The 23,433-nt window shown below is 39.2% G+C and overlaps 1 protein-coding gene across 1 annotated transcript in view; it reads right to left on the reverse strand.

Annotated features, from left to right (window-relative positions):
• The window catches only part of LOC137630402 (sphingosine kinase 1-like), a 126,767-nt gene that overhangs the window by 16,695 nt on the left and 86,639 nt on the right, over positions 1-23,433 (reverse strand). The window contains exons 5-6 of the mRNA XM_068361854.1: positions 10,880-10,997; positions 1,786-1,958 (exon numbers count right to left, since the gene is read on the reverse strand). Of these exons, the coding sequence (XP_068217955.1) occupies positions 1,786-1,958; positions 10,880-10,997 (291 nt within the window). The remainder of the gene's footprint in view (positions 1-1,785; positions 1,959-10,879; positions 10,998-23,433) is intronic.

A 23,433-nucleotide genomic window follows, 5' to 3' on the forward strand; every position in this document is an offset into this window, starting at 1 on the left:
GTGGGGATCACATGACCAGAAGAATAAAAAGACAAAGAGACAGAAAGAATAAAGTTTTGGTGAGCAGAACTGGAGTGAGAAAAAAAGCAAACAGTATTAGGAACATGCTCAGGATAAGGAGAAGGGATTTAATCTGCTACAAATTTGAAAGGAACAGCTACATTACTGGAATTAAAAATATTACTGACACAAGTAAAAGTGGAAGCAGTATACAAAGGTGAAACTCTTACATTAGCAGTTTGCTCAGTAAGGTGAATAGAAGTAAAAAAGGGGATCAGTTACAACATGAGCAGCTATAAGTGATTGTAAAATTAAGAGAAAAAAGATCCATTACAGAATCTATCCTCACAAAAACATTAATAACGTAGCCTGAATCTCATTATGAGCAGATTCTTTGGCTTATTGAGAGTCTTTTAAGATTGTCAGTGATCAATTAACCGTATACTGAAAAGTGTTTTAATTCTATCATCCTACCATGTTTAAAGTACTGTATTATTCTCCTGTCTGGTCTTCTGGTGCTAATCGATTCTCATCTTAATTTGTTGGATAAGAACTTAAGGTCTATCAAATTTCTAATTCCTGATCTAGATATTAATCTCTGGCATCGTCGCTCAATTAGTTTGTTATGCATGTTGCATAAGATTTTTCATAATTCTAACCATCCTTTACATTCAGATCTTCCCAGACAGTACCACCCTGTTCATAATACTAGGTATGCAGTAGTCCTATGACATATGAAGGGAATAGAACAGCAAGGGAGAGATATTTCTTTGTTTATATTCTTAATGCTGTCATGTCATGCAGTTAATGTTTTTTTTACTTAGGACACATACAGGTACTGTAGTTTATGATTTAATGGGAGATTCATGGAAATAATTACAATAAACTAACTATCTCATTTCAATATGGCAGTACACCCTACTGGTTTGTAAGGCTCAAATTATATTTCATGAGAGTTGAACATATAACCAAACAATTCAAGATTTGTATTATAGATCAACTTGAACTATCAGTAACAATATTATTCCTTGTTGATTATGGGAAGTCCAGGCCTACAAGAGTCCTCTTATTCCCTTTCACACTTTACCAAGTTGTGGAATTATCTTCCTAATCGGGTAGTTGAATCAGTAGAACTTCAAAAGTTCAAAGTTGGAGCAAATACTTTTTTGTTGACCAGGCGGATATGAGTCTTTTTATAGTTTATATATGACATATTTGTTTTTGACGTTAATAGTTTATATATGACATATCTGTTTTGACCTTGTTACTTTTTTTAGAATGATTTATTGTTATTTTGTTCTCTTCATTTATTTATTTCCTTATTTCCTTTCCTCACTGGGCTATTTTTCCCTATTGGAACCCCTGGGCTTATAGCATCTTGCTTTTCCAACTAGGGTTGTAGCTTGGATAGTAATAATAATAATAATAATATGGGATAACCTTTGGGCAAAAGCCTTTGCTAGTACAAAACTTTCTTAATCTAATCTAATTAAGCAAAATGTAGCAAGCGCTCAGTACCAACTAACATTTGGCCACTGATGAAAAAGCACCAAGTCACGAGAAATTGTTCAACATGACACAAATATAACTGATAGCAATAATGGGGCACTATGTTTTACATGAATTACTCTGCAAAGATAAAAGATTATAAACTACATAAAATACATGCTATCTTAGCAAGAAAATATATATCTACCTATTAAAATGTAATTGATAAAGCTTACAAACAAGATCACTGTGTTGCAATTGCTGAATATAAAAAAGGTAAAAAAATTATGTACATACTACTTTTGCTATACTGTGACTCCTAGATATATGACCTGATTCTCCTGTACTTGCTAAGTACGGCTCTTCCTCCACTGTCTGTGACCGTTGGAATGGGTGTCTTCTATGATTGTTATTTGCCACAGTCTTGTGTAAACGCTTGAATGATAACTTAGCATGGTATCTTCGCAAGTCTGTAAATAAGATAATGTTATGAGAGCAGGTTTTACTCACAAGCTACTATCACAACTACCTTGATATGATTAAATTAATTTTGCTTACGAAAACATACCAAAATTATAAAACTTGAAAAAACAAGAATAATTTTTTTTTTTTTAAATCTTATTTCTTTGTTTATAATACATGAACTGTACTGCTTAAACCTACTGTATATAGCACAAAGATCCAAAATATTTTTTTCTAAATTAACATCTAATTCAGAAGAACAGTAATAATTTTGGACCAAAGTATTACTTGGCTTTTTACACTAAGTTAAATCAAGATACTCTAATAAGAGGATAATTCTGTAAGCTGACACTAGCATATAGAAAACAATGAATTTGACTGTCAGGTGGGAAATCTCACACGGTCAGAACCTAGAGGAATCTTAATATAAAAATAAACACTGGAATGTCCAGCAAATTGTTAACAAGTTTCCGTTGTTAGTTAATGACAGAACGAGTAAGAGGGAAAACTTGTCCATTTAACAGTCAAAAGAACAGCTACTTATGCCCCTATGCATAGGACTCAAGAGGAGTGATTAAAGTGGAAAATTTAAATTAAAGGACTCAGGCTTGTAAAGTATAGTTAGGAAAAATACAAATACAATAACTCTTACGGTAGTATCTCAATGGATGGCTGGTGCCTTGGCCAACTTACTACCTCCAAGATGAAGCTGGAAGTGATTCAAAATGAAAGAAAAGTGGAAGTGATGAAGAAACACAAAACGTGAAATAAAAAGAAATCACAAAATTAGAAAAAGGGAAAAAGAAGAAATTTAATCTTAAATTTATCGTAAAATTTAAGAGTTAATATTTTCTGCCATTTTTTAATGTGTTTTGTAAAGTTTAAATGTTAATGATTTCTACCATTTATTATTGTGTTTTGTAAAGTTGAGTGTTTATGTTTTCTACCACTTGTTAATGTCTTCTGCCATTTGTTATCCTCTGCTGCCCAGCCACTTTGCTTTCAGACATCACCTCACTTCAACACTTTGCTTTCAGACATCACCTGTATTTTCCATTTACTGTATTGTATTACTGTACTGTCTTCTAATTATACATTTCATTTACATTCATTTACAAGTTATTATTGAATGATCCAACAGGTTGTATTTCACTGTGTTTAGTACAGTTTAGCCTTATAAAAATTTAATGTGGTGTTTTTGTAGGCCTTGGAACGAATTAGGCTATTTACGTGTAAAAGGCGACTCAAAATGCCAAAAAAATCACAGTATTTGTTAAATCTCGGCACCCCCACTCGCAACTCCATGGGAGGTTCCAAGGCCCTGCAAGAGACAGGGCTCCTCCTAGGGTCCATACAAAAGGCAGAAGGGGAGAAGGACACCGACTTCTCTAAGGGGCCCCGGGGGGTAGAAGCCATCGCCGACTTCTGCATAGGAGGTTGTGTTGGGGGCACAGACTTCTGCCCTTGTTGGGTTGTGTCCACAACTGCCTGCCTGACAGCCTTGATCAAGGTGTCAAACAAAGTCGGTTGTTCCCCACGGACGACAGGTCCAAAGTGCCCTTGGGGAGGCCTGTTGGTGGAGATCACCTCCTTGGGGAATGCTCTTCCAGTACCTGGAACTGAGCGGGAGAAGGTTGCTTACCTTGCACAATCCATACAGGCATCTTCCTGGGGGATCTTCTGGAGGCAATCTGGGGTGATGGGGACCCCAGCGGACTCATTTGGAAAAAGGGAACTAGCCGACTCTCTCTTGCTAGCAAGGCTTGATGGGGTGTAAGCTGCTCCAACACTGCTGCCACTTCACTGTAAAGCTCATACCAGGCTTGTCAGGGAGCAGGACCTGGATTGCTCATGAGAGCATGTGAAGTGCACACGAAAGATAGGTTATCGCATACGGGAAACTTCAGATTTACGCTCACCCGCATGTCGTTCGCACATAGGAGATGGTGAGCGGGCTAGAGAATGGAGGGTAGGTCTTAGAGACCTCCAACGAGCTGGAGAATGATGATCATGTGCTGGAGATAAACGAACAGGCGAGCTAAAGTGGGAAGCAGGTGAGAGGCGAGGGACGTTTTGGCGAGCTTCGCCAAGGTGCAGGAGAGCAACGTGTTGGCGAGCGGTGCGCAGGAGAGCAACGTGTTGGCGAGCGGCATGCAGCAGGGCAACGTGTTGGCGAGCGGCATGCAGCAGGGCAACGTGTTGGCGAGCGGCGCGCAAGAGAGCAACCTGTAAGAGAGCGACGTGTAGGAGAGCGATGCGTGGGAGAGTGACGTGTAGGCGATTGATGTGATGGCAAGCAGCAAGCTGGAGATCGGCGAGTGGCGAGCAGGAGAGTGTCATGGCGAGTAGTTAGCTGGACCACAACAAGATAGAGAGTGGAGCTCTGTCGAGTGCAGACATGGCGAGTAGTTAGCTGGACCACAACAAGATAGAGTGTGGAGCTCTGTCGAGTGCAGACATGGCGAGTAGTTAGCTGGACCACAACAAGATAGAGAGTGGAGCTCTGTCGAGTGCAGACATGGCGAGTAGTTAGCTGGACCACAACAAGATAGAGAGTGGAGCTCTGTCGAGTGCAGACATGGCGAGTAGTTAGCTGGACCACAACAAGATAGAGAGTGGAGCTCTGTCGAGTGCAGACATGGCGAGTAGTCAGCTGGAGCAGGACAAGATGGAAAGTGGCGCTCTGGCGAACGTTGGGCTGGTAAGCGTCGTCTGGCAGGAGACCATCTAAGTAGAGGACAAGGTGGCATACGGCGAGCTAAGCACTGACGATCATGATCAAGAACTGGAGAGCAGCGTGCAGAGGTTGAGCGTCCAGCAGGCGATTGACGATCACGACCAGGAGAATGGCGAGAAGATCGTTGGTCTCTGGAACTGGAGCGCTGCCTGACGAAAGGCGAGGACAAACGTCTGGACGCACGAAGAGGACTACGGTCCCTGGAGGATGAAGAGATCCGAGGATGGCGGGAGACGTCATCGTCAGCAGAAGGTCGGTGTTGGGGAGGCAAGCAGGTCTCGTCGGCGCGTAGGACTAGCAGGAGCAGGAAAAGGCGAGAGGTGGTCCTCGCAGACAGCAAGAGCGTCAATCACTGCATCCACTGGAGAAAGGACTTCTACTTTGGAGGACACAGGAGAAGGAACCCTCCGGAACCCACACTGCAGAAGTTCTACCTAAACATCCTTGGAAGGAGGCCCTGCAGCGACCAGCGACGACCAAACCTGCAATACATCAGAGAGTGAGAAGGACTAGCCTGAGGACGGCAGCAAAGTTACTTCTCTAGGGGAAGCAGCAACAGCTCCAGAACCCCGAGGCTGCCCCGGGATTAATTGGTCAACGCTTCTATTCGACCGCACCTTGGAAGAGGTCGAGCGAGCAGGAGCTTCAGGAAGAGACCTGGGTGTCAAGGAAGATGTCCAAGGTTTCTTCGCCGTTGAGGAAGACCACGAAGGCGAAGAATTCCTCCTAGACTTATTCTTGTGCCAACCCCCAAATCTCTCCCATTGGGAGGCAAACCATTCCCTACACTCTTCACAGGTGTTACCCTGGTCCCAGCGGCGTCCCCTGCATGTTGGACACAACAAAAGAAGGTCAGTCTCGACCAAGAACATGAAGGTACCACAAGAACGGACCTCAGGCTCTGGGCAAGTACATATGAGGACGTGGAAGAAGGAATACACACAACTGAAAAGAAGAATCTGAAAAACAATCAATAGCCAAGTCTTTTGAAAGAGCAAAGAGCAGACACATCCATTCTCATCAAAACCAAAAGAAAAAAAAAGTGGCTCGGATTCACAAGTGTGAATGAGAGAGGTAGCTGGCAACCCCCAATAGCCCCCCTACTAACTAGCGACTTGGTTAGTTACCACCTCGCTTAAAGTATTAATGGCTAGTCTTCCAGCTTTGCCAAAAGATAATCCCTAATAAATAGCATAAGGTTTGTAGAGTGTCGGAACAAAGAAATATTTAGTAAGACGACCTATCCTCCCCCTTGCTAGGAGGATGGAGAAGTTGCTTCTTGGCAATTTTAACTTGCAAGAAAGGTGCTTGTCATGTAAGTCACCATCATTAGACATCCAATGTTGGTTGCAGTGCCTGCATTCCCTTGAAAGGAGAACAAGGAAGGCAAAATAACTAGTATTTTTTACCTCTTTGAGACTTATGCCGAAATGCTTTACCTTAGATGTGATGTATATTACCGAGTAAGTCTTGCGAAGAATTTGGAAGTGTTACAAAACTACAGTGCTGAGCAGCCGCAAGGAAAGGGGTCCAAGGGCCTGTAGGCAACATGTCCATAGGTTACAAAGAGGCAAAGGTAGTCTGAAACCTTCAGACCCAACCTTCAGCTCCAAGTGCAAAGACAAGTAAAGAAGAAAGCTGCTGACAGAGCCAGGATTGTGCGTTGTTTCTTTAGATGCAGAGGTACATACTGACCAAAGTTGCATTTGCAAGCAAGAAGCCTCCCTAAGTCAAAAGGAACAGTGTCTGGACACTTTCTTCTTGTTCCTGCTTGGGCTGATAAGAAGACTGCAACACTTACAGCCAAGGCATCAAGCCCTCTTCAATTAGCACCACACTGCCCTAATATGACACAGGAATCTTCATGTCAACTTAAAACGGGGAGAAAGGATTGAGAAATTCCCAAACTTGTGTTGAAGATCAACTTATGCCGGGTCTTTGTTATACAGTCTGAGACAAGAAAGGCTACAGAACCTTTCATTCCTTAAAAGATTGACATAATGAAGATCCTGAAGCTCTCCTACTTTCATGCGGATGCAGAGAAGAGACACATCTTGAGGGAAAGAGCCCATGATACCCTCCTCAGGTTAGAAGTGGGTATGTGCGCCACTGCCCTGAGGACAGGTTCCATCAAACCTTGGGACATAAGTCTCGTGATAGGCAAAACTGTCAGGTGTATGAGGAAAGAAGAGAATGTGTAAAGAATAGGCCAAACAATTTTAGGCAAAGGAAAAATGAGCTGTAACCAGAGAGGGATCCAATTTACAGTAATACTATCTGGCCAGTCAAAGGACCCTATAACTCTAACGGTATTATCTTAACAGGTGGTTAATGCCTTTGCCAACCTACTACCTGGAAAGACTCCGAAGAGGTAATGCCAAGTGGCCCAAGCTTAATACCCATGTGAAAGCCTGTTAATGAAAAAGGTGCTTCCAAAAGACTGAAGCCCTGCCTATACTAAAGTTCCTCAAGTCACCTAAAACATAAAGTTTTGCTTTCTTGGGGCAAAGAATGGAGTAAAATTTTAAACTGAATGCATTTTGACAAGTACTGATTCAGCCAAGAGTAACAACCTGTGGTCGTTTCCTGTGACAACTCATGAAGAGCCAATAGGAGAAGATTGAAAATGGTTGTACAAGACTTCCAGCGTAAAAATCCAGGATCATTCCAACTGTCACATATCCTGAAATGGTACCTGGACTGAAATGGTACCTGGAAGGTAGGAATGTAACAAATTTGGAGGAAAAGGGGAGGGAATATGCAAAACAAGGCATCCCTCTAATGAAAGCAGGAGAAATACTACTACGTCGTTCTACCCCTTCTTCATCCAAACACCCCTCTTGGCTTAGGCCTGGGAAGAGCAAGAACATGTGAGGCAGGGTCCAACTCCTGGAAGAAGAACCTGCTCATGGTCATGCTGGGATAGAAGATTGCTGGGACATTAAATTTCATCCAAATGACATTGCTGCAGTCTCCCAAGACCAGAGCTGCTGAGGGATATTGCATGGTAGATGAAGGAGTAATGATATATGTTATTCCATTAAACTGCCATGTGGCACGTGTGAGGGAATGCGTTTATAACCAGGTGCCTTCCACTATTGGACATTTTTAGTTTACGTTATGTATACAGTAGTTGGAATGAAAAGAAAACAAACACTAACATGACCAATGATTCCTTCATTTACAAACCAGAAACATAACAAAGAGATGGAGGCTGGCATATAGTCAGAGTACCTATAAACCCAATATGACACCGACACTAACGATTAGGTACAGATTAGTATCTGAAGGACAATGCGCAGTGCATTGAGGAACAAATTTAATATACAGCGTATCAATATATCACACTGCACTACTCATTCCCATACATGTAGACTAAAGTATTGCCATTTCTAGTCAATATTTTCTGTAAATATCAAAGAAAGTCGAGAATATCTTAAAAATTTCTACCTTTGCCAGATTACTTTTTAACGGAATAGATATTTTAGGCAGAGCCTTTCAGAGCTACCCAACCCTCGTCCTTTAATTAGAGAGACTCACTGCTAAGTGGATTGGAAGACCTCTGGAATCAAAACCAGAGGGTCTAATTGTTTTCCCTGGAAGTGATCAACAATCGATCTGTACAGAAGTGAAGCAAGGACCACCATCACCCCCTATCCATCTATCATATGAATGAAAGACTGAAAAAACCTAAGTTGTACATGAAAACATTTACATTACTTGATTAACACTGGAGAACCTTTTCCCATAAAGAGGACAAGAGATGGATTTAAATTCAAAGTACAGTATAATGATCAATGGGATGGTACAGTATAAGATCCACCATCCTTCTGCTCGTTACAGGAGGATAGTAGATATTTCTTTGAACTTTAAGAACGGTGCTCTGAAGTGAAACTTAATAGCATCTGGTCCAACCAGCATGTAAAGTTTTGACCGCTGGGCCCTGAGAAGGGAGACATGATAATAAAAAAGATCGACCGCTTTACCCTGAGAAGGGAGACAGGATAATGAAAAAGATGGACCAGTAGGAAAGATTCTCGTTGTTGCCTTATGTTTCAATATGTCCTGGTACTTCAACCTCTGCTTGGGTATAAGATTTAATTTCTCCCAGTTTACCACAATCCCCAGATCATGACAAAATGTGAGAGTCTGATCTCAATCCTGAACCAGCTACCTCTCCAAGGAAGCCAGGATCAGCTAATCGTCAAAATACCTCAGCAGACATATCCCTCATGAGTGGGCCTAAGTAGCTAACAAGGTGAATACCTGGGGAGCTGTACACAGTCCGAAACACAGAGACTTGAACTGGCAAACCGTACTGTAGAGGGAGAATCAGAGGTATTTTCTCAAGGGCTGATGAACATGCACTAGAAAGTATGCGTCCTTCAGTTCTACCAAAAGCATGACATCTCCCTTTCTGACGGAAGACAGCATAGACCATACCATCTCCCACCTGAACTTTGCTTGATAAACAAACTCATTCAGATGAGAGCTCAATAACCAGTCTCCATTTCTCAGTCACCTTTTCCAACAGGAAGAGCCAACTGTAGAAGGCCAGAGACTCATCTCGAATTACTTTGAGCACGATCCTACCCAACATCCCTTCAGAACTCTGCCCACAAGTCCAAGGCATTCGTGGATGTTGAATGCTCCAACGGAAACTCAATCAGAACTAGAGATGGGTTTTTGGTGTCCTGAAAGGGTAGCAAGTAACCGTTACGAACCACACTCACCATCCAGGACTCTGACCCATGTCTCTGCCCAGTCGCCCAATGGCACGACAAGTAACCCCCCTACTATCAGCAGCGGGAGAGGAGAACACCAGCATCAGCTTTAAATATTAAGGATTCCCTATATAAATATCAAGAAATTACAGTACTGTACATTATTCCTGCTGGACATACTTTAACATAATCAAATGTCCATTTCTTCCAAATTAAGTGAGGTTCATATCTAACATTTATTCATTCATATGAGAAACCAGTCTGTAAACCTAGTTTATGTTCTTAAAATAATAATTCTTTCACTATTGGTAACGTCTCTGTATGCTGATTGCCAGACTGGAGCTCGAGTTCCACTCAAACTCATTAATTCCTTTAATGTCTGCAACCTCACAATCCTTCCGAGCTAATGATGGGGGGTTTGGGGGAGCCTATAGGTCTACCTGCTGAGTCATCAGCAGTCATTGCCTGCCCTCCATGGTTCTAGCTTGGGTGGGGAGGGGGATTGGGTGCTGATCATATGTAAATATGGTCAGTCTCTAGGGCATTGTCCTACTTGGGCAATGTCACTGTCCCTTGCGTTTGCCATTCATGAGCAACCTTTAAACTGTTTAAACTCTGTATTTCTCAAGTTCAAGCCTTGTTCAGACCATAATACAGAAGATTTACAATGCCAAACTACTTGTACTTTCCTGTGAGAAAAGGATATGGGATTTTGGAGGATGCATACATCAATTTACTGTAACATCACCTGGCATTGCTTTACTCCAGATTTCATTCAATTGGAGAGGGTGTTGAATACTGATCATATATTGTGCATGTATGGTCTCTACCCATTGATCTGCAGCTCATATGCAGCTTTTAAACATTTCAACCTAAGTAAGTTGAAAGTTGATTAAAAAATGTTCCAAAAACAAATCCAAGTTCATAAACTCAAAATGTTCTAATTATATATTACAATAAAATTACAGTATAGGTAGTATACAGTCATCATTTACTTCTGTAAAACAATGGATAATAACCCACAAAATAGCTGGATATCTATATGGAATTTTATACCAACCTTTTCTCAAAAATTCTCCAGCTTAAGCTTATGTAAAATTAAGGTTTGTAGTGATACCACTGGATACAAAAGTTTCTGTATATGAAAAATGAATTTTTCACCTCACATTACAAAATAATACCCAGGATACGAAACAAAATTTTCGCGGTTAGATAAGGTATATGGAATGAGTAAAATATTTGGCTCTATTTCATTATACAAAAAAATCAATAAGAAAACCACTCCAGAATAAATTAATTTTGTATCCTGAGGTATTACTTGTGCATTTAAACACATTAGTTTCATCCAGATACGAGTATATACAGCTTAACTTAAGGCGAGGCATATGAGCTTCCTTCCTGTCCTAGAACAATCATCTATAAACAATCATGTTAACTTATTAAGCAATACAGTATATAGAGTACATACTTGCAATCCGTGCAATAGCCCACAATGTAAATCTTGACTCTCCAAAGCTTCTCAGCCTTTCACTTTCAATGTCTATATCAGAAAGTAATCCTAACCCAATTGAGAGGAAAGACAGTCTCTGTAAACAAAATAAAATACAATATAATATATTAATACAGTACAAGAATTTTGAATTAACAAATTTGTGACAGAATACATGAACATTTCTAAATACATAAAACAACAATGAGTTGATGAACTGACTAACTCATTTTCATCAGAAAAGTGGCATAACATTACTTAGACTCATAAATTTTGAGATGAAATTGCAAGGACCATAAGACTGACTTTGAAAACAAAATTTCCTTTATTACAAAATAATTCATGTAATGTAAAAAGTAATCATAGTTTGTCTCAACAATTTACTTTTTCAAGTGTAAATACCTATTGAATGTGCAACCAAAGGACCTTTCCTAGCCTAGATAAAAAAAAAATTAAGATGAAGGAGGTAGAGATAGATTTGTCTTCTTAAGTAAATTAGGTTATAAGAGTTAGGAAACCCAGAAGCAGATGGAAAATCTCACGATTATGTAGCATTCAGACATGCACTGTTACTGGACAATAATAATTTGTTCAATAACACTTGTGATTTCAAATTTTTCAAATGTTGCCAAATGATTTTCTTACTCTTTCTATAGGAGTAAACATATTATTACGGGACTCAATTTAACATGTATATAGTTTTAAAAGTAATATCACGAAGGTGGTACAGTGTTGATCTTGGTATATGTATTATAATGTGGGTGACATTAACAGGATAATATTAACTGGGGTAGCTGTGCAGAAGGGCAAAGGGTTAGGAACAACCATCAAGTTGCCACTTGTGATTGGGCTCCTAGACCACAGCACTGCAACAAGTGCCAGATTTGGAGTTTGTCCCCATGGACAAGCTGCTCGCAAAAAGCAAGCATTATGGTGTCTTCAAGCATTATGGTGTCTTCAAGCATCCAGCATATTGCCGTGGCTGCAAGACAGGGAGAGGCTCTAAAATTAAAGTTCAGCACTTAAGATACTAAGGTCCTCTCATGGCGAGGGAATCCAAGTAGCCAAAGCAAATTTTGATTCATTACTGGTGCAGTAAAGCAGTGCACATATCCCAATGGTGCATTAAGAAGCAACGAAAAGGGGCTGCTGTGCTTTCAGCTACCATTTAAAACAGGTACAGTACAGGAATTCCTTGGCCATAACAAGTGTTCCATTCCAGGCACCCACGCTACAGCTGAAAAACCGCAAAATATTGTAGATACAACATATTTACTGCTAGACCAGGCTACGCCATTGACCATATAATACTGTATGTACATTTACTATGTCTACAGATGTATTCAAAATAAACATGATTTTAGTAAAACTTTGTTTCACTTCACTTTATCCAATAATAATGACTGCAATATTCACGTAATTACAAATATTAGTCTTCTCCATTGTTTCTGTTTATACGATGATCAAGACTACCGTCTATACTTTCCAGATCAGCTGAGGCAAACTACCGAAGGATTTTTATTTTCTCGTGAAGAGACAATTATTACTTGAACTATTATTTCTATTTTACAATATAAAAGTACTGTTTGTAGTTTTTAATAAAAATACTCTTATCGTATATTATTTAATGTTGATTTCAATGGCATATCAAAGTTACGGGGTATTTCATCCCTTGTTGCCTAGGTATGCTATTTTCAGTTTAGCTTTGCGGTGCTTCATTATAAAGATTAGGAAAACATTTACTTTTTCTTCCAATTGTTTAGATAGTATTTGTGCTGTTTGGTGTGCCTTTTCATAATCAGAAAAACAATTGTGTAATAATATATCAACTCATATTCTACTTAATGTCATTTGTAATAAAAACAGTCATTTTTAAAAAATCATACGAAACTTTTATCATTCTCTTCTCTTTTTCTAACTAATTTCATTAGAAATTTGGATAAAAAGGAGGCGGAAAAGAGGCTAGTGCACTGTATAATTTTGTCTCAAAAAAGGAACATGCATGATATACAAGACATATGATAAAATAATTTTTTAAATATGAAAATTTGTCGGTAGCACAATATGTGAGATCGTTAGTTACACGAGTATATACTGTAACTTACTTTATTAATTCTTAGGCCCAAAAAAGACTTTAACAAAAAATAGTTAAAATATGAAGCCCACTATGAAGATTTACATATACAGTACACTATTTGTAAATCCCCGATGTGCTGAGGGAGCAATATGTAAGCCGCAATATGATGAGGGATTAATGTAAAAAGCACTTCCTAGCCCTCTGCCTATAGTTGAAGTCGAGGTAGGGTAAAGAGAGGCAAGAACCCTCAACATTGGCTGGCTGTTTGAAAAAAGTACCGATTTCTTGTTATAGTAGTTGATTGCTATAGGGGAGAAAGTAGCCTAATGCACTTTGAGGTTAGATGTAGGAGTATGAGTGAGGTAGACTCGAGGGTGAATAGGATGCTAGTGGGAGTGCATGCCTTTGTAGTGGATAGCATCATTGTGGAAGTGGAAGTAGTGATGGAGATGGATGTGATTGGCCAATTTGGGGAATGTTTCTGTATGTGAGATTCAGACAGGCTACATGTGCTATGAATGTACACCTCAAGAATGTGGTTGGTGGGGTTCTGTCAGCAAACTATGGAAAGGGTCCTGTCCCTTTTATAATTAAGGAAACCGACTTTCACACTAATTTCAACAGTTGGCATTGGACGATTAAGCATTTCCTAAAAGACAGGGTGCCTACGTTGTTGATAAACAAGGTGAGCTACTAGGAGCATTTACTGGAAGAAGCCAAAATAAATTTTTAATAGGGTAGTTGATGGCTGGATTAGATGACATACTGGTACCATGGGGAAAGGAGTATGACAGAGCAGGTGCTACTATCGATGGTAGTCATGCAGGGAACAAAACGTAAAATATGCCAAGTACTGAACTTCGAGAAATCAAATAATTATGTGCAGTGTCCTATGGCAACAGCACCACTGGTGTTTGTAGAGAGAACCTACAGAAGTGGAGACAGATAACTGGGGCCACCGCAATTGTTCACCTGAAGTCAGCTTACCTGCAGTTCACAGAATCCAAAAGTCTGTGGAAATATCAGCAGGTGAAGTACTGTAATGAAGCGTGAAGTAGGAGATGATGAATGGAGAAGTATTGATTTAAAAGCTCAAGATAGAGATAACTGGTAAAATCTAACTGTGGTCCTTCTGCGTTAATAGGCATGGGAGGAGATGAGAATAATGATAAAATACTGTACATAGGTACTGTAATACTTGTTGTCTCACGATGTTGTGGTTCAAGCTGAACTTTCTAACTCAACACTAAGCTTAATGACAGAAGTCTTCAAGATGATGATATGGTACACTAGGAAAGTAGAGTCCAGTACCAACTCTTAAAAAAAATACTCTGGTCACTGAAATGGTAATGAAAGCAGATGATGGCATAAAATTTTTGCGAAAATTCTGGTTAACGACAAAACCACCAGAACCCTTGGACAGTGTAGCTGCTCTAGGACTGAGATTAAGCAAGAACAATAAAGAGAGGCATTTTTCCAAAGAGGGAAGGAAGTCCTGGATGTTCACGACAGCCTGAGCAGGCAGGAGTTATTCTCAATGTATATATGTTTGGTAAACCACTACCCTTCTGTGGGTGGGTTAGAACATAAATATGTGACATGGCTAGTGCTGAAGATACAAATCAAAGTTGTGGTAGAGTTAGATACAGTGCTGAAGGCCATTAACCTTGTGCAGAAATAGGTGACAAGACTTTGAAATACAAATGGACTCAACCACATTGTTCAGCTGGGTCAAGTCACTGATCAACCAAAATAAGGATATGCATGAGGAGGACACTGGAGACAATCATATAGCATAGATTTTTCTTAAAGAACCTTTACAAAAAGCTACATTTTTAATAGCTTTAGCTTCTGGAGCAAGTCAGTGAACTGAGGGACTTTCGGAGAGACCGGGAGTTTATTATAATATCTCAGTTCATCTTCTAATGCTAACTCTGGGTCTTCTTTTTCTAGCTCAAACAAAAAACTCTTCAGCAATGGGATCCACTTTATAACTCGGCTCTTGAGTCAGAAGATAGCAATCTCTGACCAGGGTAGAACTTAAAAATATATTTACAGAGATCCACATATTCAGAATGTATTGTTTAAAACACCCAGACCAACTAGCCCCTTTCAACAGATGGTAAACATATCATGATGACTTTTATTAAAAAGCTGATCCTCTCTTCATCCCTAAAAACCAAGATGTGAGAAAAATTGCCTCTATACTACCACTCATTGCTAATGGTCAATTTCAGGACACCCAGAGTTTTATGGGTTGGTCTGGGCCAAGTGTCCATCAAACACTACCCGAAACAAATCCAAGCAATGCAACATTCATGCGTGATACTTGGCACATTGGGGACCTGTGCAGGTGTAGTCCAGAAGAAAGGACCAAATCATCAGGCCCTTCAGGCAGCCAGTATTTTTTAGTTACCCTTGTGAGGAAAGAGTCAGACTTGTTAGTTATTCTTCTAACTCTAAGGAATATGTACAGTACATGAGTTGTAGGTTGGGATTGGTGGCAGACGATTGCCCTGGAATGGGAACGAGTCTAATTAATTCTGTTACTAAGTCCTTGAACACCGTACAGCACTTTAACCAAAAAAAAGAAGTTTTGACGTGCGAAAAACTTATTTTTGGGGAGGTGTTATGTAGACTCCAAAACTCTCCCTCCTCCCTAGCCTCGAGCAGGAGAATGGAGCAATGTTTACATGCCTTCTACCATGAATGGTGGCTGAGGGTTTATTGTGGCATAGGCACACAAGTGAGGACTGGAATAATGATTTCTTTCTGAGACACCAAGCATGAAGTCAATCATAGCAGATGATTTTCAACTACGGAGGTGCCGTGGCAAGTTCAATGAGCCTGAACTTGCAAAGTCTTCTCTATACACACTGAGTTTATGCTTTGCACATTGATACACTGGCCTTAAAGCAGGAGACATAATATATCTTTGGTAATCATATTATATTGAAGTCCCTGTTTCAACCTTCCAAATTAAGTCCTTGGAAACCACACAGCAATTCCCCAGATATAAGTTTTCCCCTCATCAAAAATCCTTGTTTCTTTGAGGTTTATTGCACCTGAGGATCATACATACTGTACATACATAATGTACATATATACATACACACACACACACACATATATATATATATATATATATATATATATATATATATATATATATATATATATATATATATATATATATTGTTAGGAGTATTGAATTTATGTAAATACTGTATTTTTGTAGGGTACATTGTAAATGTTTTGTAGTTCATATTTTTCCCGTGTCTGTCTGTGTTGTCCTTGCGTGTTGTTTGGGTGTTTGTATTCTTCAGTCCTTGGATGGTTTACTTCGGCCATTGGAGCGCCACTAGGGATTGAGATTTCTTGGATTTGTTATAGTGTAAATAACTCTGGATTATATACAAAAGTGTTACATTATTTGTACTTGTTAAATTGTAAGTATTACTATATTTCATTTAAGGTTCTGTTGACACTTGCTGTGTATATATGTATTTCTGCCTTTTGTTGTGGCTAATATTGATGTTATTTTCCCGTTGTGTCTACGGGGTATTGATAATCGATTTATTTGTTACTTACCTGCTTATTTTGCTCATTTGTAGTAATGCTGTACAATGTAAATGTTCCTGGTATTTCGTTAATTTACATTCGTTATTGCTTTGGTTTAATTTATCTTATTATCATCGTAATCCTTATCTTTATATGTATCTTTAATTAAGTAAAATAACTAAATTTCGTAGTGTTTGCCTTATTCCGTATTATATATTTACTCGCATGTCATACTCAAATTTAATGCTATTTAAATTTGGATAAGAGCTCTGTTATGAAAGTAATCTAAGTTAGGGCATCATTATATGTCTTGTTATTTATTGTCTATGGCCGTTTGGAGCTCCGCTTCGTACTTGCATCAGTGAAATGCTGGAAAGGGTATTAAGAGGCGAATGGTCGTAACAATTTGGGGGCCCGTCCGGGATCTGTTTTGCGGAGTAAATCAAAGTGACCGTTAAAAGCTAAAGTTGTTATAAGCTTGTTTTTCTGTATGTTTATCATTTTGCCTTCCATATGTTTATTAGTATTTTTCCGTGAAGTGTTAATGTTAAAAATACGGCGCTGTGCTCTTTAAGAATCAGATTGCGTATTAAGAGTTATTTTTATTTGCTAAAGTGAATACTTTCGTTCATTTCTCTTTTGTTTACGTCTTTAAGTTAAAATTTTCTCGATTGTATAGTTTTGAATATGGATCCTTTCAGCATTATTGGTTTTTCCAGTAACCCAAGTGTGCATTATTTGCGTAATCATCGTATGAGAAAGGATGACTGGTTGGCTATAGCAGTGAACTATGACATTTCTGTTAAAAAGGTGTGGAGGAAATCTCAGATTAAGAATTTTGTTATAAATGCTTTGGTTGAGGAGGAGACTTTGCCAGAGGAAGCTTATGATTTATTAGATGAAGAGGGATCCCAGTTAGCGCTCAAACAGTTAGAATTGCAGTATGCTCGTGAAAAAGAGGAGAGAGATAGACATGAGAGGAGAGAGCGTGAGGAGTTGGAGAGGAAAGAGAGGAGAGAGCGAGAGCAAAGAGAGAGAGAGCGTGAAGAGTTAGAGAGGAAGGATAGGATAGAACGAGAGGAAAGAGAGTACAGATATCAATTAGAGCTGTTGGAGAAAAAGAGAACGATAAAAGATAACGTGAGCCAAGGCGATGAAAGTGAACAGGTAATTGATGTTGTTAAGGCTTCTAAAATGATTCAGTTGTTTGATGAAGCGGATCCAGATGAGTTCTTTATGCTTTTTGAAAGACTTGCGCTTAATTTGAAGTGGCCTAAGCGTTTATGGCCCGTAATCTTGCAGCCGTCATTAAAGGGTAAAGCTAGAACAGTTTTTTTGTCGTTAACATCTAGTGAAAGTAATGATTACGACTTTACTAAAGATAGTATCCTGAAAGCTTATGAGCTTACGGCTGAGTATTATCGTCTTAAGTTTCGAAGATATAAGAAGTTTGATTCGCATTCATATATTGAATATTCCCATAATCTTGTTAAATTACATGATAAATGGTATACAGCAGCAAGTGTCACTACCTTAGATGAATATAGGGAGCTCATTTTACTTGAACAGTTCATTAGAGGTGTTCCTATTGATGTTCAGAGCTACTTATTTGAGCGTGAGGTTACAACTTTACAAAGAGCAGCTGTGTTAGCTGAGAATTACAGTTTAATTAGACAACATCAACATAGTCAAAGACAATCCAAGAAATCTCCAGGTAATGTATCAGAGGAGAAGAAATCCTCTGGCTCATACAGTAAAAGTCTGTCTGAGGTTAGGTGTTACAAATGTAACCAGCTTGGTCACATGAAGGCAAGATGTCCTAGTAATTATAAGGAGGGGAAGAGCGAATCTTCGGGATCAAATATGGCAATTAGGAATGTCCAGCAGGAAATTCCTGTTTCTCATTGTGATAGGTTAGATAATGAGTTTGCTCCTTTCAAGTTTGATGGGGTGGTGTCAGTGTCAGATGACCTAGGTAGAAGTGTGCCTGTTAGGATAGTACGGGACACTTGTTCTTCTAATAGTCTAATTGTAAAAGGAAAGGTTCCTGGATTGGAAAAGATTTTTACATCCGATAGACTGGTGGTTAGAAGTTTGGGTGGACTGGTAACAGTTCCCTTGTGTAGGTTATATCTGCATTGTGGTTTATTAACTCGTTATGTCACAGTTGGGGTGGTGGATGAATTGCCTATTCGAGGTGTTGATTTTCTAATGGGGAACGACTTGGCAGGAGGGAAGGTTGTACCTAGTCCCATAGTTGTTGACACTCCATTAGAGGTAAGCCCCGTGGAAGATCCAATATTGTATCCTTCTTGTGTTGTACAGCGTAGCAGAAGTCTGGCTGTGGTAGAAGTCCCACGAGAGCGTGGAACAGATGTGACCAAGGACGTCAATGTAAGTACTACGTCAGGTACTTTAGGAAAAGATGCTGTTGGTACAGTTGACGTAGATATCAATATTGATAGTTTATTCCAAACTGATAGTTTTGGAGGTAATGTAAAAGAGAAAGAAAGTGTGCTAGAAACTAAGTTTGGTTTGAAGACTGATAACGTAGTATTGGTAAATACTGTAAACTCAATTGAAAATGAAATTAATTCAAGTAATGTTTTTGATTACTCTGATAATCCTTTTGATATGAAATGTTCTGACATTATAAAAGCTCAACAGGAAGATTTGTCTTTGCAGTCTATTTACAGTGAAGTTGTTGCAGAAGACCAGATCAATACGGAGCCAGTATGCTATTACCTGAGGAATGGACTACTGATGAGGAAGTTCAGATCTTTGCATACTCCGGCAAGTTCAATTTGGGAAATCAAGAATCAGATTGTCATTCCAGTGAGCCTAAGGGCAAAAGTATTACACACAGGTCTCTCCCCAGAAATAGATTTTTCCTTCGTCAAAATCCCTTTACACATGGCACATAATGTATCTTCTTCACACTTAGGAATAAGGAAGACTTTGAGTGCAGTTCTTCAACTCTTTTACTGGCCTGGTATAAGGAAAAGTGTCACAGAGTACTGTAAGTCTTGTGTAGTATGTCAGCTGGTTGGTAAGCCGAATCAGATTATAAAACCTGCCCCTTTACAGCCTATCCCTGTTTTACCTGACCCTTTGGACAAAGTCATATTAGATTGTGTGGGTCCTTTACCCAAAAGTAAGAAGCAGAATCAATATATGATTACAATGATGTGCAGTTCCATTCGTTATCCTGATGCCTATCCACTTAGGAACATAAGTTCTAAGACACTGATCCCAGTTTTAATAAAATTTTTCACGCAGTATGGTATCTCCAAGATTATCCAGACTGATAGAGGAAGTAACTTTACCTCTGATTTATTTAGACAGGTTATGGCAGCTATGAGCATTAAACATACCTTGTCCTCGGTATACCATCCAGAGAGTCAAGGAGCCCTGGAACGGTTCCATCAGACGTTGAAGGATGCTCTTAAGAAGTACTGTCAGGAACATCAGACAGACTGGGATGAAAGATTACCATTCGTGTTGTATGCCATCCGCAACACTCGACAAGAAAGTCTTGGATATTCTCCAGCAGAGTTGTTATATGGAAGGAAAGTGAGAGGTCCTTTGGAGATACTCTATGACATGTGGTCAGATCAGACGAAAGAGGTAACATTAGGAGATTATGCTAAGAACTTACAAGGTAAGCTAGAGAGCTCTCGTAAATTTGCACATGAAAATTTAAGCATAGCTCAAGATAAGATAAAATTAAATTTTGATAATAAGGCTAAACACAAAGTTTTAGGCCAGGTGAATCTGTTTTAATGCTAGTACCCATAAGGAAAACATTTGAAAATAGATATGAAGGTCCTTATACAGTGATGAGCAGAAACAAGGATAATTATGTCATCTCTACTCCGGGAAAGAGAAAAGCGAGAAGATGGTGCATATAAACCTACTAAAAAAGTTTGAGACCCAATGTGACAATGTCAGCTTGATTTGCAAGTCAACTGTGGAAGATAATGTGAAGCTTAGTGAAATAGATTTTCCAGATCGAAGTAAATGCATACCTCTAAATAATACACTTGCATTAAATAACATTGACTGTAAACTTAATCATCTCTCATCTCAACAGGCTGGTGACTTGAAAAAGTTATTGGAACTTTTTCCAGAGATCTGTGGAGATGTGCCTACCCAGACATCATTGGTAGATTATCAGCTAGAGCTTAAGCCAGGTACAGAACCTCAGAAGAGTGCCCCATATAGAGTTTCCCCTCAAAAGAGAGCCATACTAAAGAAGGAAACTGACTTTTTGCTGCAACATGGTTTTACGGAGCCAAGTATTAGTCCTTGGGCATCGCCATGTGTTTTAGTTGAAAAACCTGATGGCTCCTATAGACTCTGCACTGACTTTAGAAGACTAAATGAGGTAACTGTTTCGGATTCTTATCCATTACCAAGGGTGGATGACCTCATAGATCAGGTAAGCAATGCTGTATATGTTTCAAAGATTGATTTATTACGGGGTTATTATCAAGTCCCATTAGCGGATAACACGAAACCCCTGACAGCATTTACTACTCCAGATGGACTATATCAATATACAGTCCTTCCATTTGGACTTAAGAATGCTCCTGCAGTTTTTCAAAGATTAATGGATCAAGTAATCAGCAATATGCCTGGTATTCGAGTGTATCTTGACGACATTGTTGTATTTTCAGATACTTGGCTGGAACATCTTTCTATGCTGGAGGATTTACTTGGCAGGTTGAGACAGGCTTGTTTGACAATTAACTTAACCAAGAGTGATTTCGGCCATGCAAAGCTGCAATACCTTGGATATGTGATTGGCAGCGGTGAGGTATCCCCAGTAGCAGCCAAAGTAGACGCCATCACCAAGCTAAGCTGCCCAAGATCCAGACGTGAAGTAAGAAAATTCCTTGGGATGGTAGGCTACTATAGGAGGTTTTGTAAAAACTTCTCTGAAGTAGTAGCCCCACTAACTGACTTAACCAGCAGCAAGAGGAAGTTCGTTTGGACACCAGTTTGTGAGGAAGCCTTTCGACGAGCCAAAGATTTCCTAACCAGTAGCCCTGTCCTGAAGGCTCCTGATTTTGGCTCTCCCTTTGCTGTCGAGGTCGACGCTAGTGACCGTGGAATAGGCGCTGTACTCTTGCAGAAAGGGCCAGGTGACATGCAGCATCCTGTTGCTTACATGTCAAAGAAACTAAAGAATCATCAGCGAAATTACTCCACAATCGAAAAGGAAGCACTTGCTCTGTTGACTGCATTGGAGCACTTCGAAGTTTATCTTTCTGGCAGTCCTGCTCCCATATTAGTCTTCACAGATCATGAGCCACTAAAGTTTATAGACCGGATGAGAAACAAAAATAAAAGGCTCATGAAGTGGTGGTTATCCTTGCAGCAGTTTGATTTAAAGATCGAGCACATCCGTGGACAGGATAACCTTCGAGCAGACATTTTATCACGCTGTAGTAACTAACTCGACAGGTTAGTCGAAAATCTTTAACATCAGAGTTTTCGACTTAAGGAGGGGGATGTTAGGAGTATTGAATTTATGTAAATACTGTATTTTTGTAGGGTACATTGTAAATGTTTTGTAGTTCATATTTTTCCCGTGTCTGTCTGTGTTGTCCTTGCGTGTTGTTTGGGTGTTTGTATTCTTCAGTCCTTGGATGGTTTACTTCGGCCATTGGAGCGCCACTAGGGATTGAGATTTCTTGGATTTGTTATAGTGTAAATAACTCTGGATTATATACAAAAGTGTTACATTATTTGTACTTGTTAAATTGTAAGTATTACTATATTTCATTTAAGGTTCTGTTGACACTTGCTGTGTATATATGTATTTCTGCCTTTTGTTGTGGCTAATAATGATGTTATTTTCCCGTTGTGTCTACGGGGTATTGATAATCGATTTATTTGTTACTTACCTGCTTATTTTGCTCATTTGTAGTAATGCTGTACAATGTAAATGTTCCTGGTATTTCGTTAATTTACATTCGTTATTGCTTTGGTTTAATTTATCTTATTATCATCGTAATCCTTATCTTTATATGTATCTTTAATTAAGTAAAATAACTAAATTTCGTAGTGTTTGCCTTATTCCGTATTATATATTTACTCGCATGTCATACTCAAATTTAATGCTATTTAAATTTGGATAAGAGCTCTGTTATGAAAGTAATCTAAGTTAAGGCATCATTATATGTCTTGTTATTTATTGTCTATGGCCGTTTGGAGCTCCGCTTCGTACTTGCATCAGTGAAATGCTGGAAAGGGTATTAAGAGGCGAATGGTCGTAACAATATATATATATATATATATATATATATATATATATATATATATATATATATATATATATATATATATATATATACTGATGCGAAGGGCCTTGGTTAGATTTCGCCAGTTTTCTCTCTCTCTCTCTCTCTCTCTCTCTCTCTCTCTCTCTCTCTCTCTCTCTCTCTCTCTCTCTCTCTCTCTCTCTCTCATCATCATTATTGTGTACTTCTGTACCTATTGATGCTAAAGGGCCTAGGGTAGATTTTGCCAATTGTCTCTATCTTGAGCTTTCAATTCAATACTTCTCCATTCATCATCGCCTACTTCACGTTTCCTAGTCTTCAGCCATGTAGGACTGGGTCTTCTTACTTTTCTAATGCCTTGTGGAGCCCAGTTGAAAGTTTGGTGAACTAATCTCCCTTGGGGAGTGCAACGAGTATGCCCAAACCATCTCCATCTACCCCTCACCATGATTTCATACACATAAAGCACTCGGGTAATCTCTATAATAGTTTCATGTCTAATCCTGTCATACCATTACCTCTCAATATTCTTCTGATGGCTTTGCTCTTAAATCTACTAAATCTATTGGAGATTGTTTCATTGTGAAACCATGATTTGTGTCTAT

This window comes from Palaemon carinicauda, chromosome 38 (genome assembly GCF_036898095.1).
Source record: "Palaemon carinicauda isolate YSFRI2023 chromosome 38, ASM3689809v2, whole genome shotgun sequence".
In the NCBI taxonomy this organism is placed as follows: domain Eukaryota; kingdom Metazoa; phylum Arthropoda; class Malacostraca; order Decapoda; family Palaemonidae; genus Palaemon; species Palaemon carinicauda.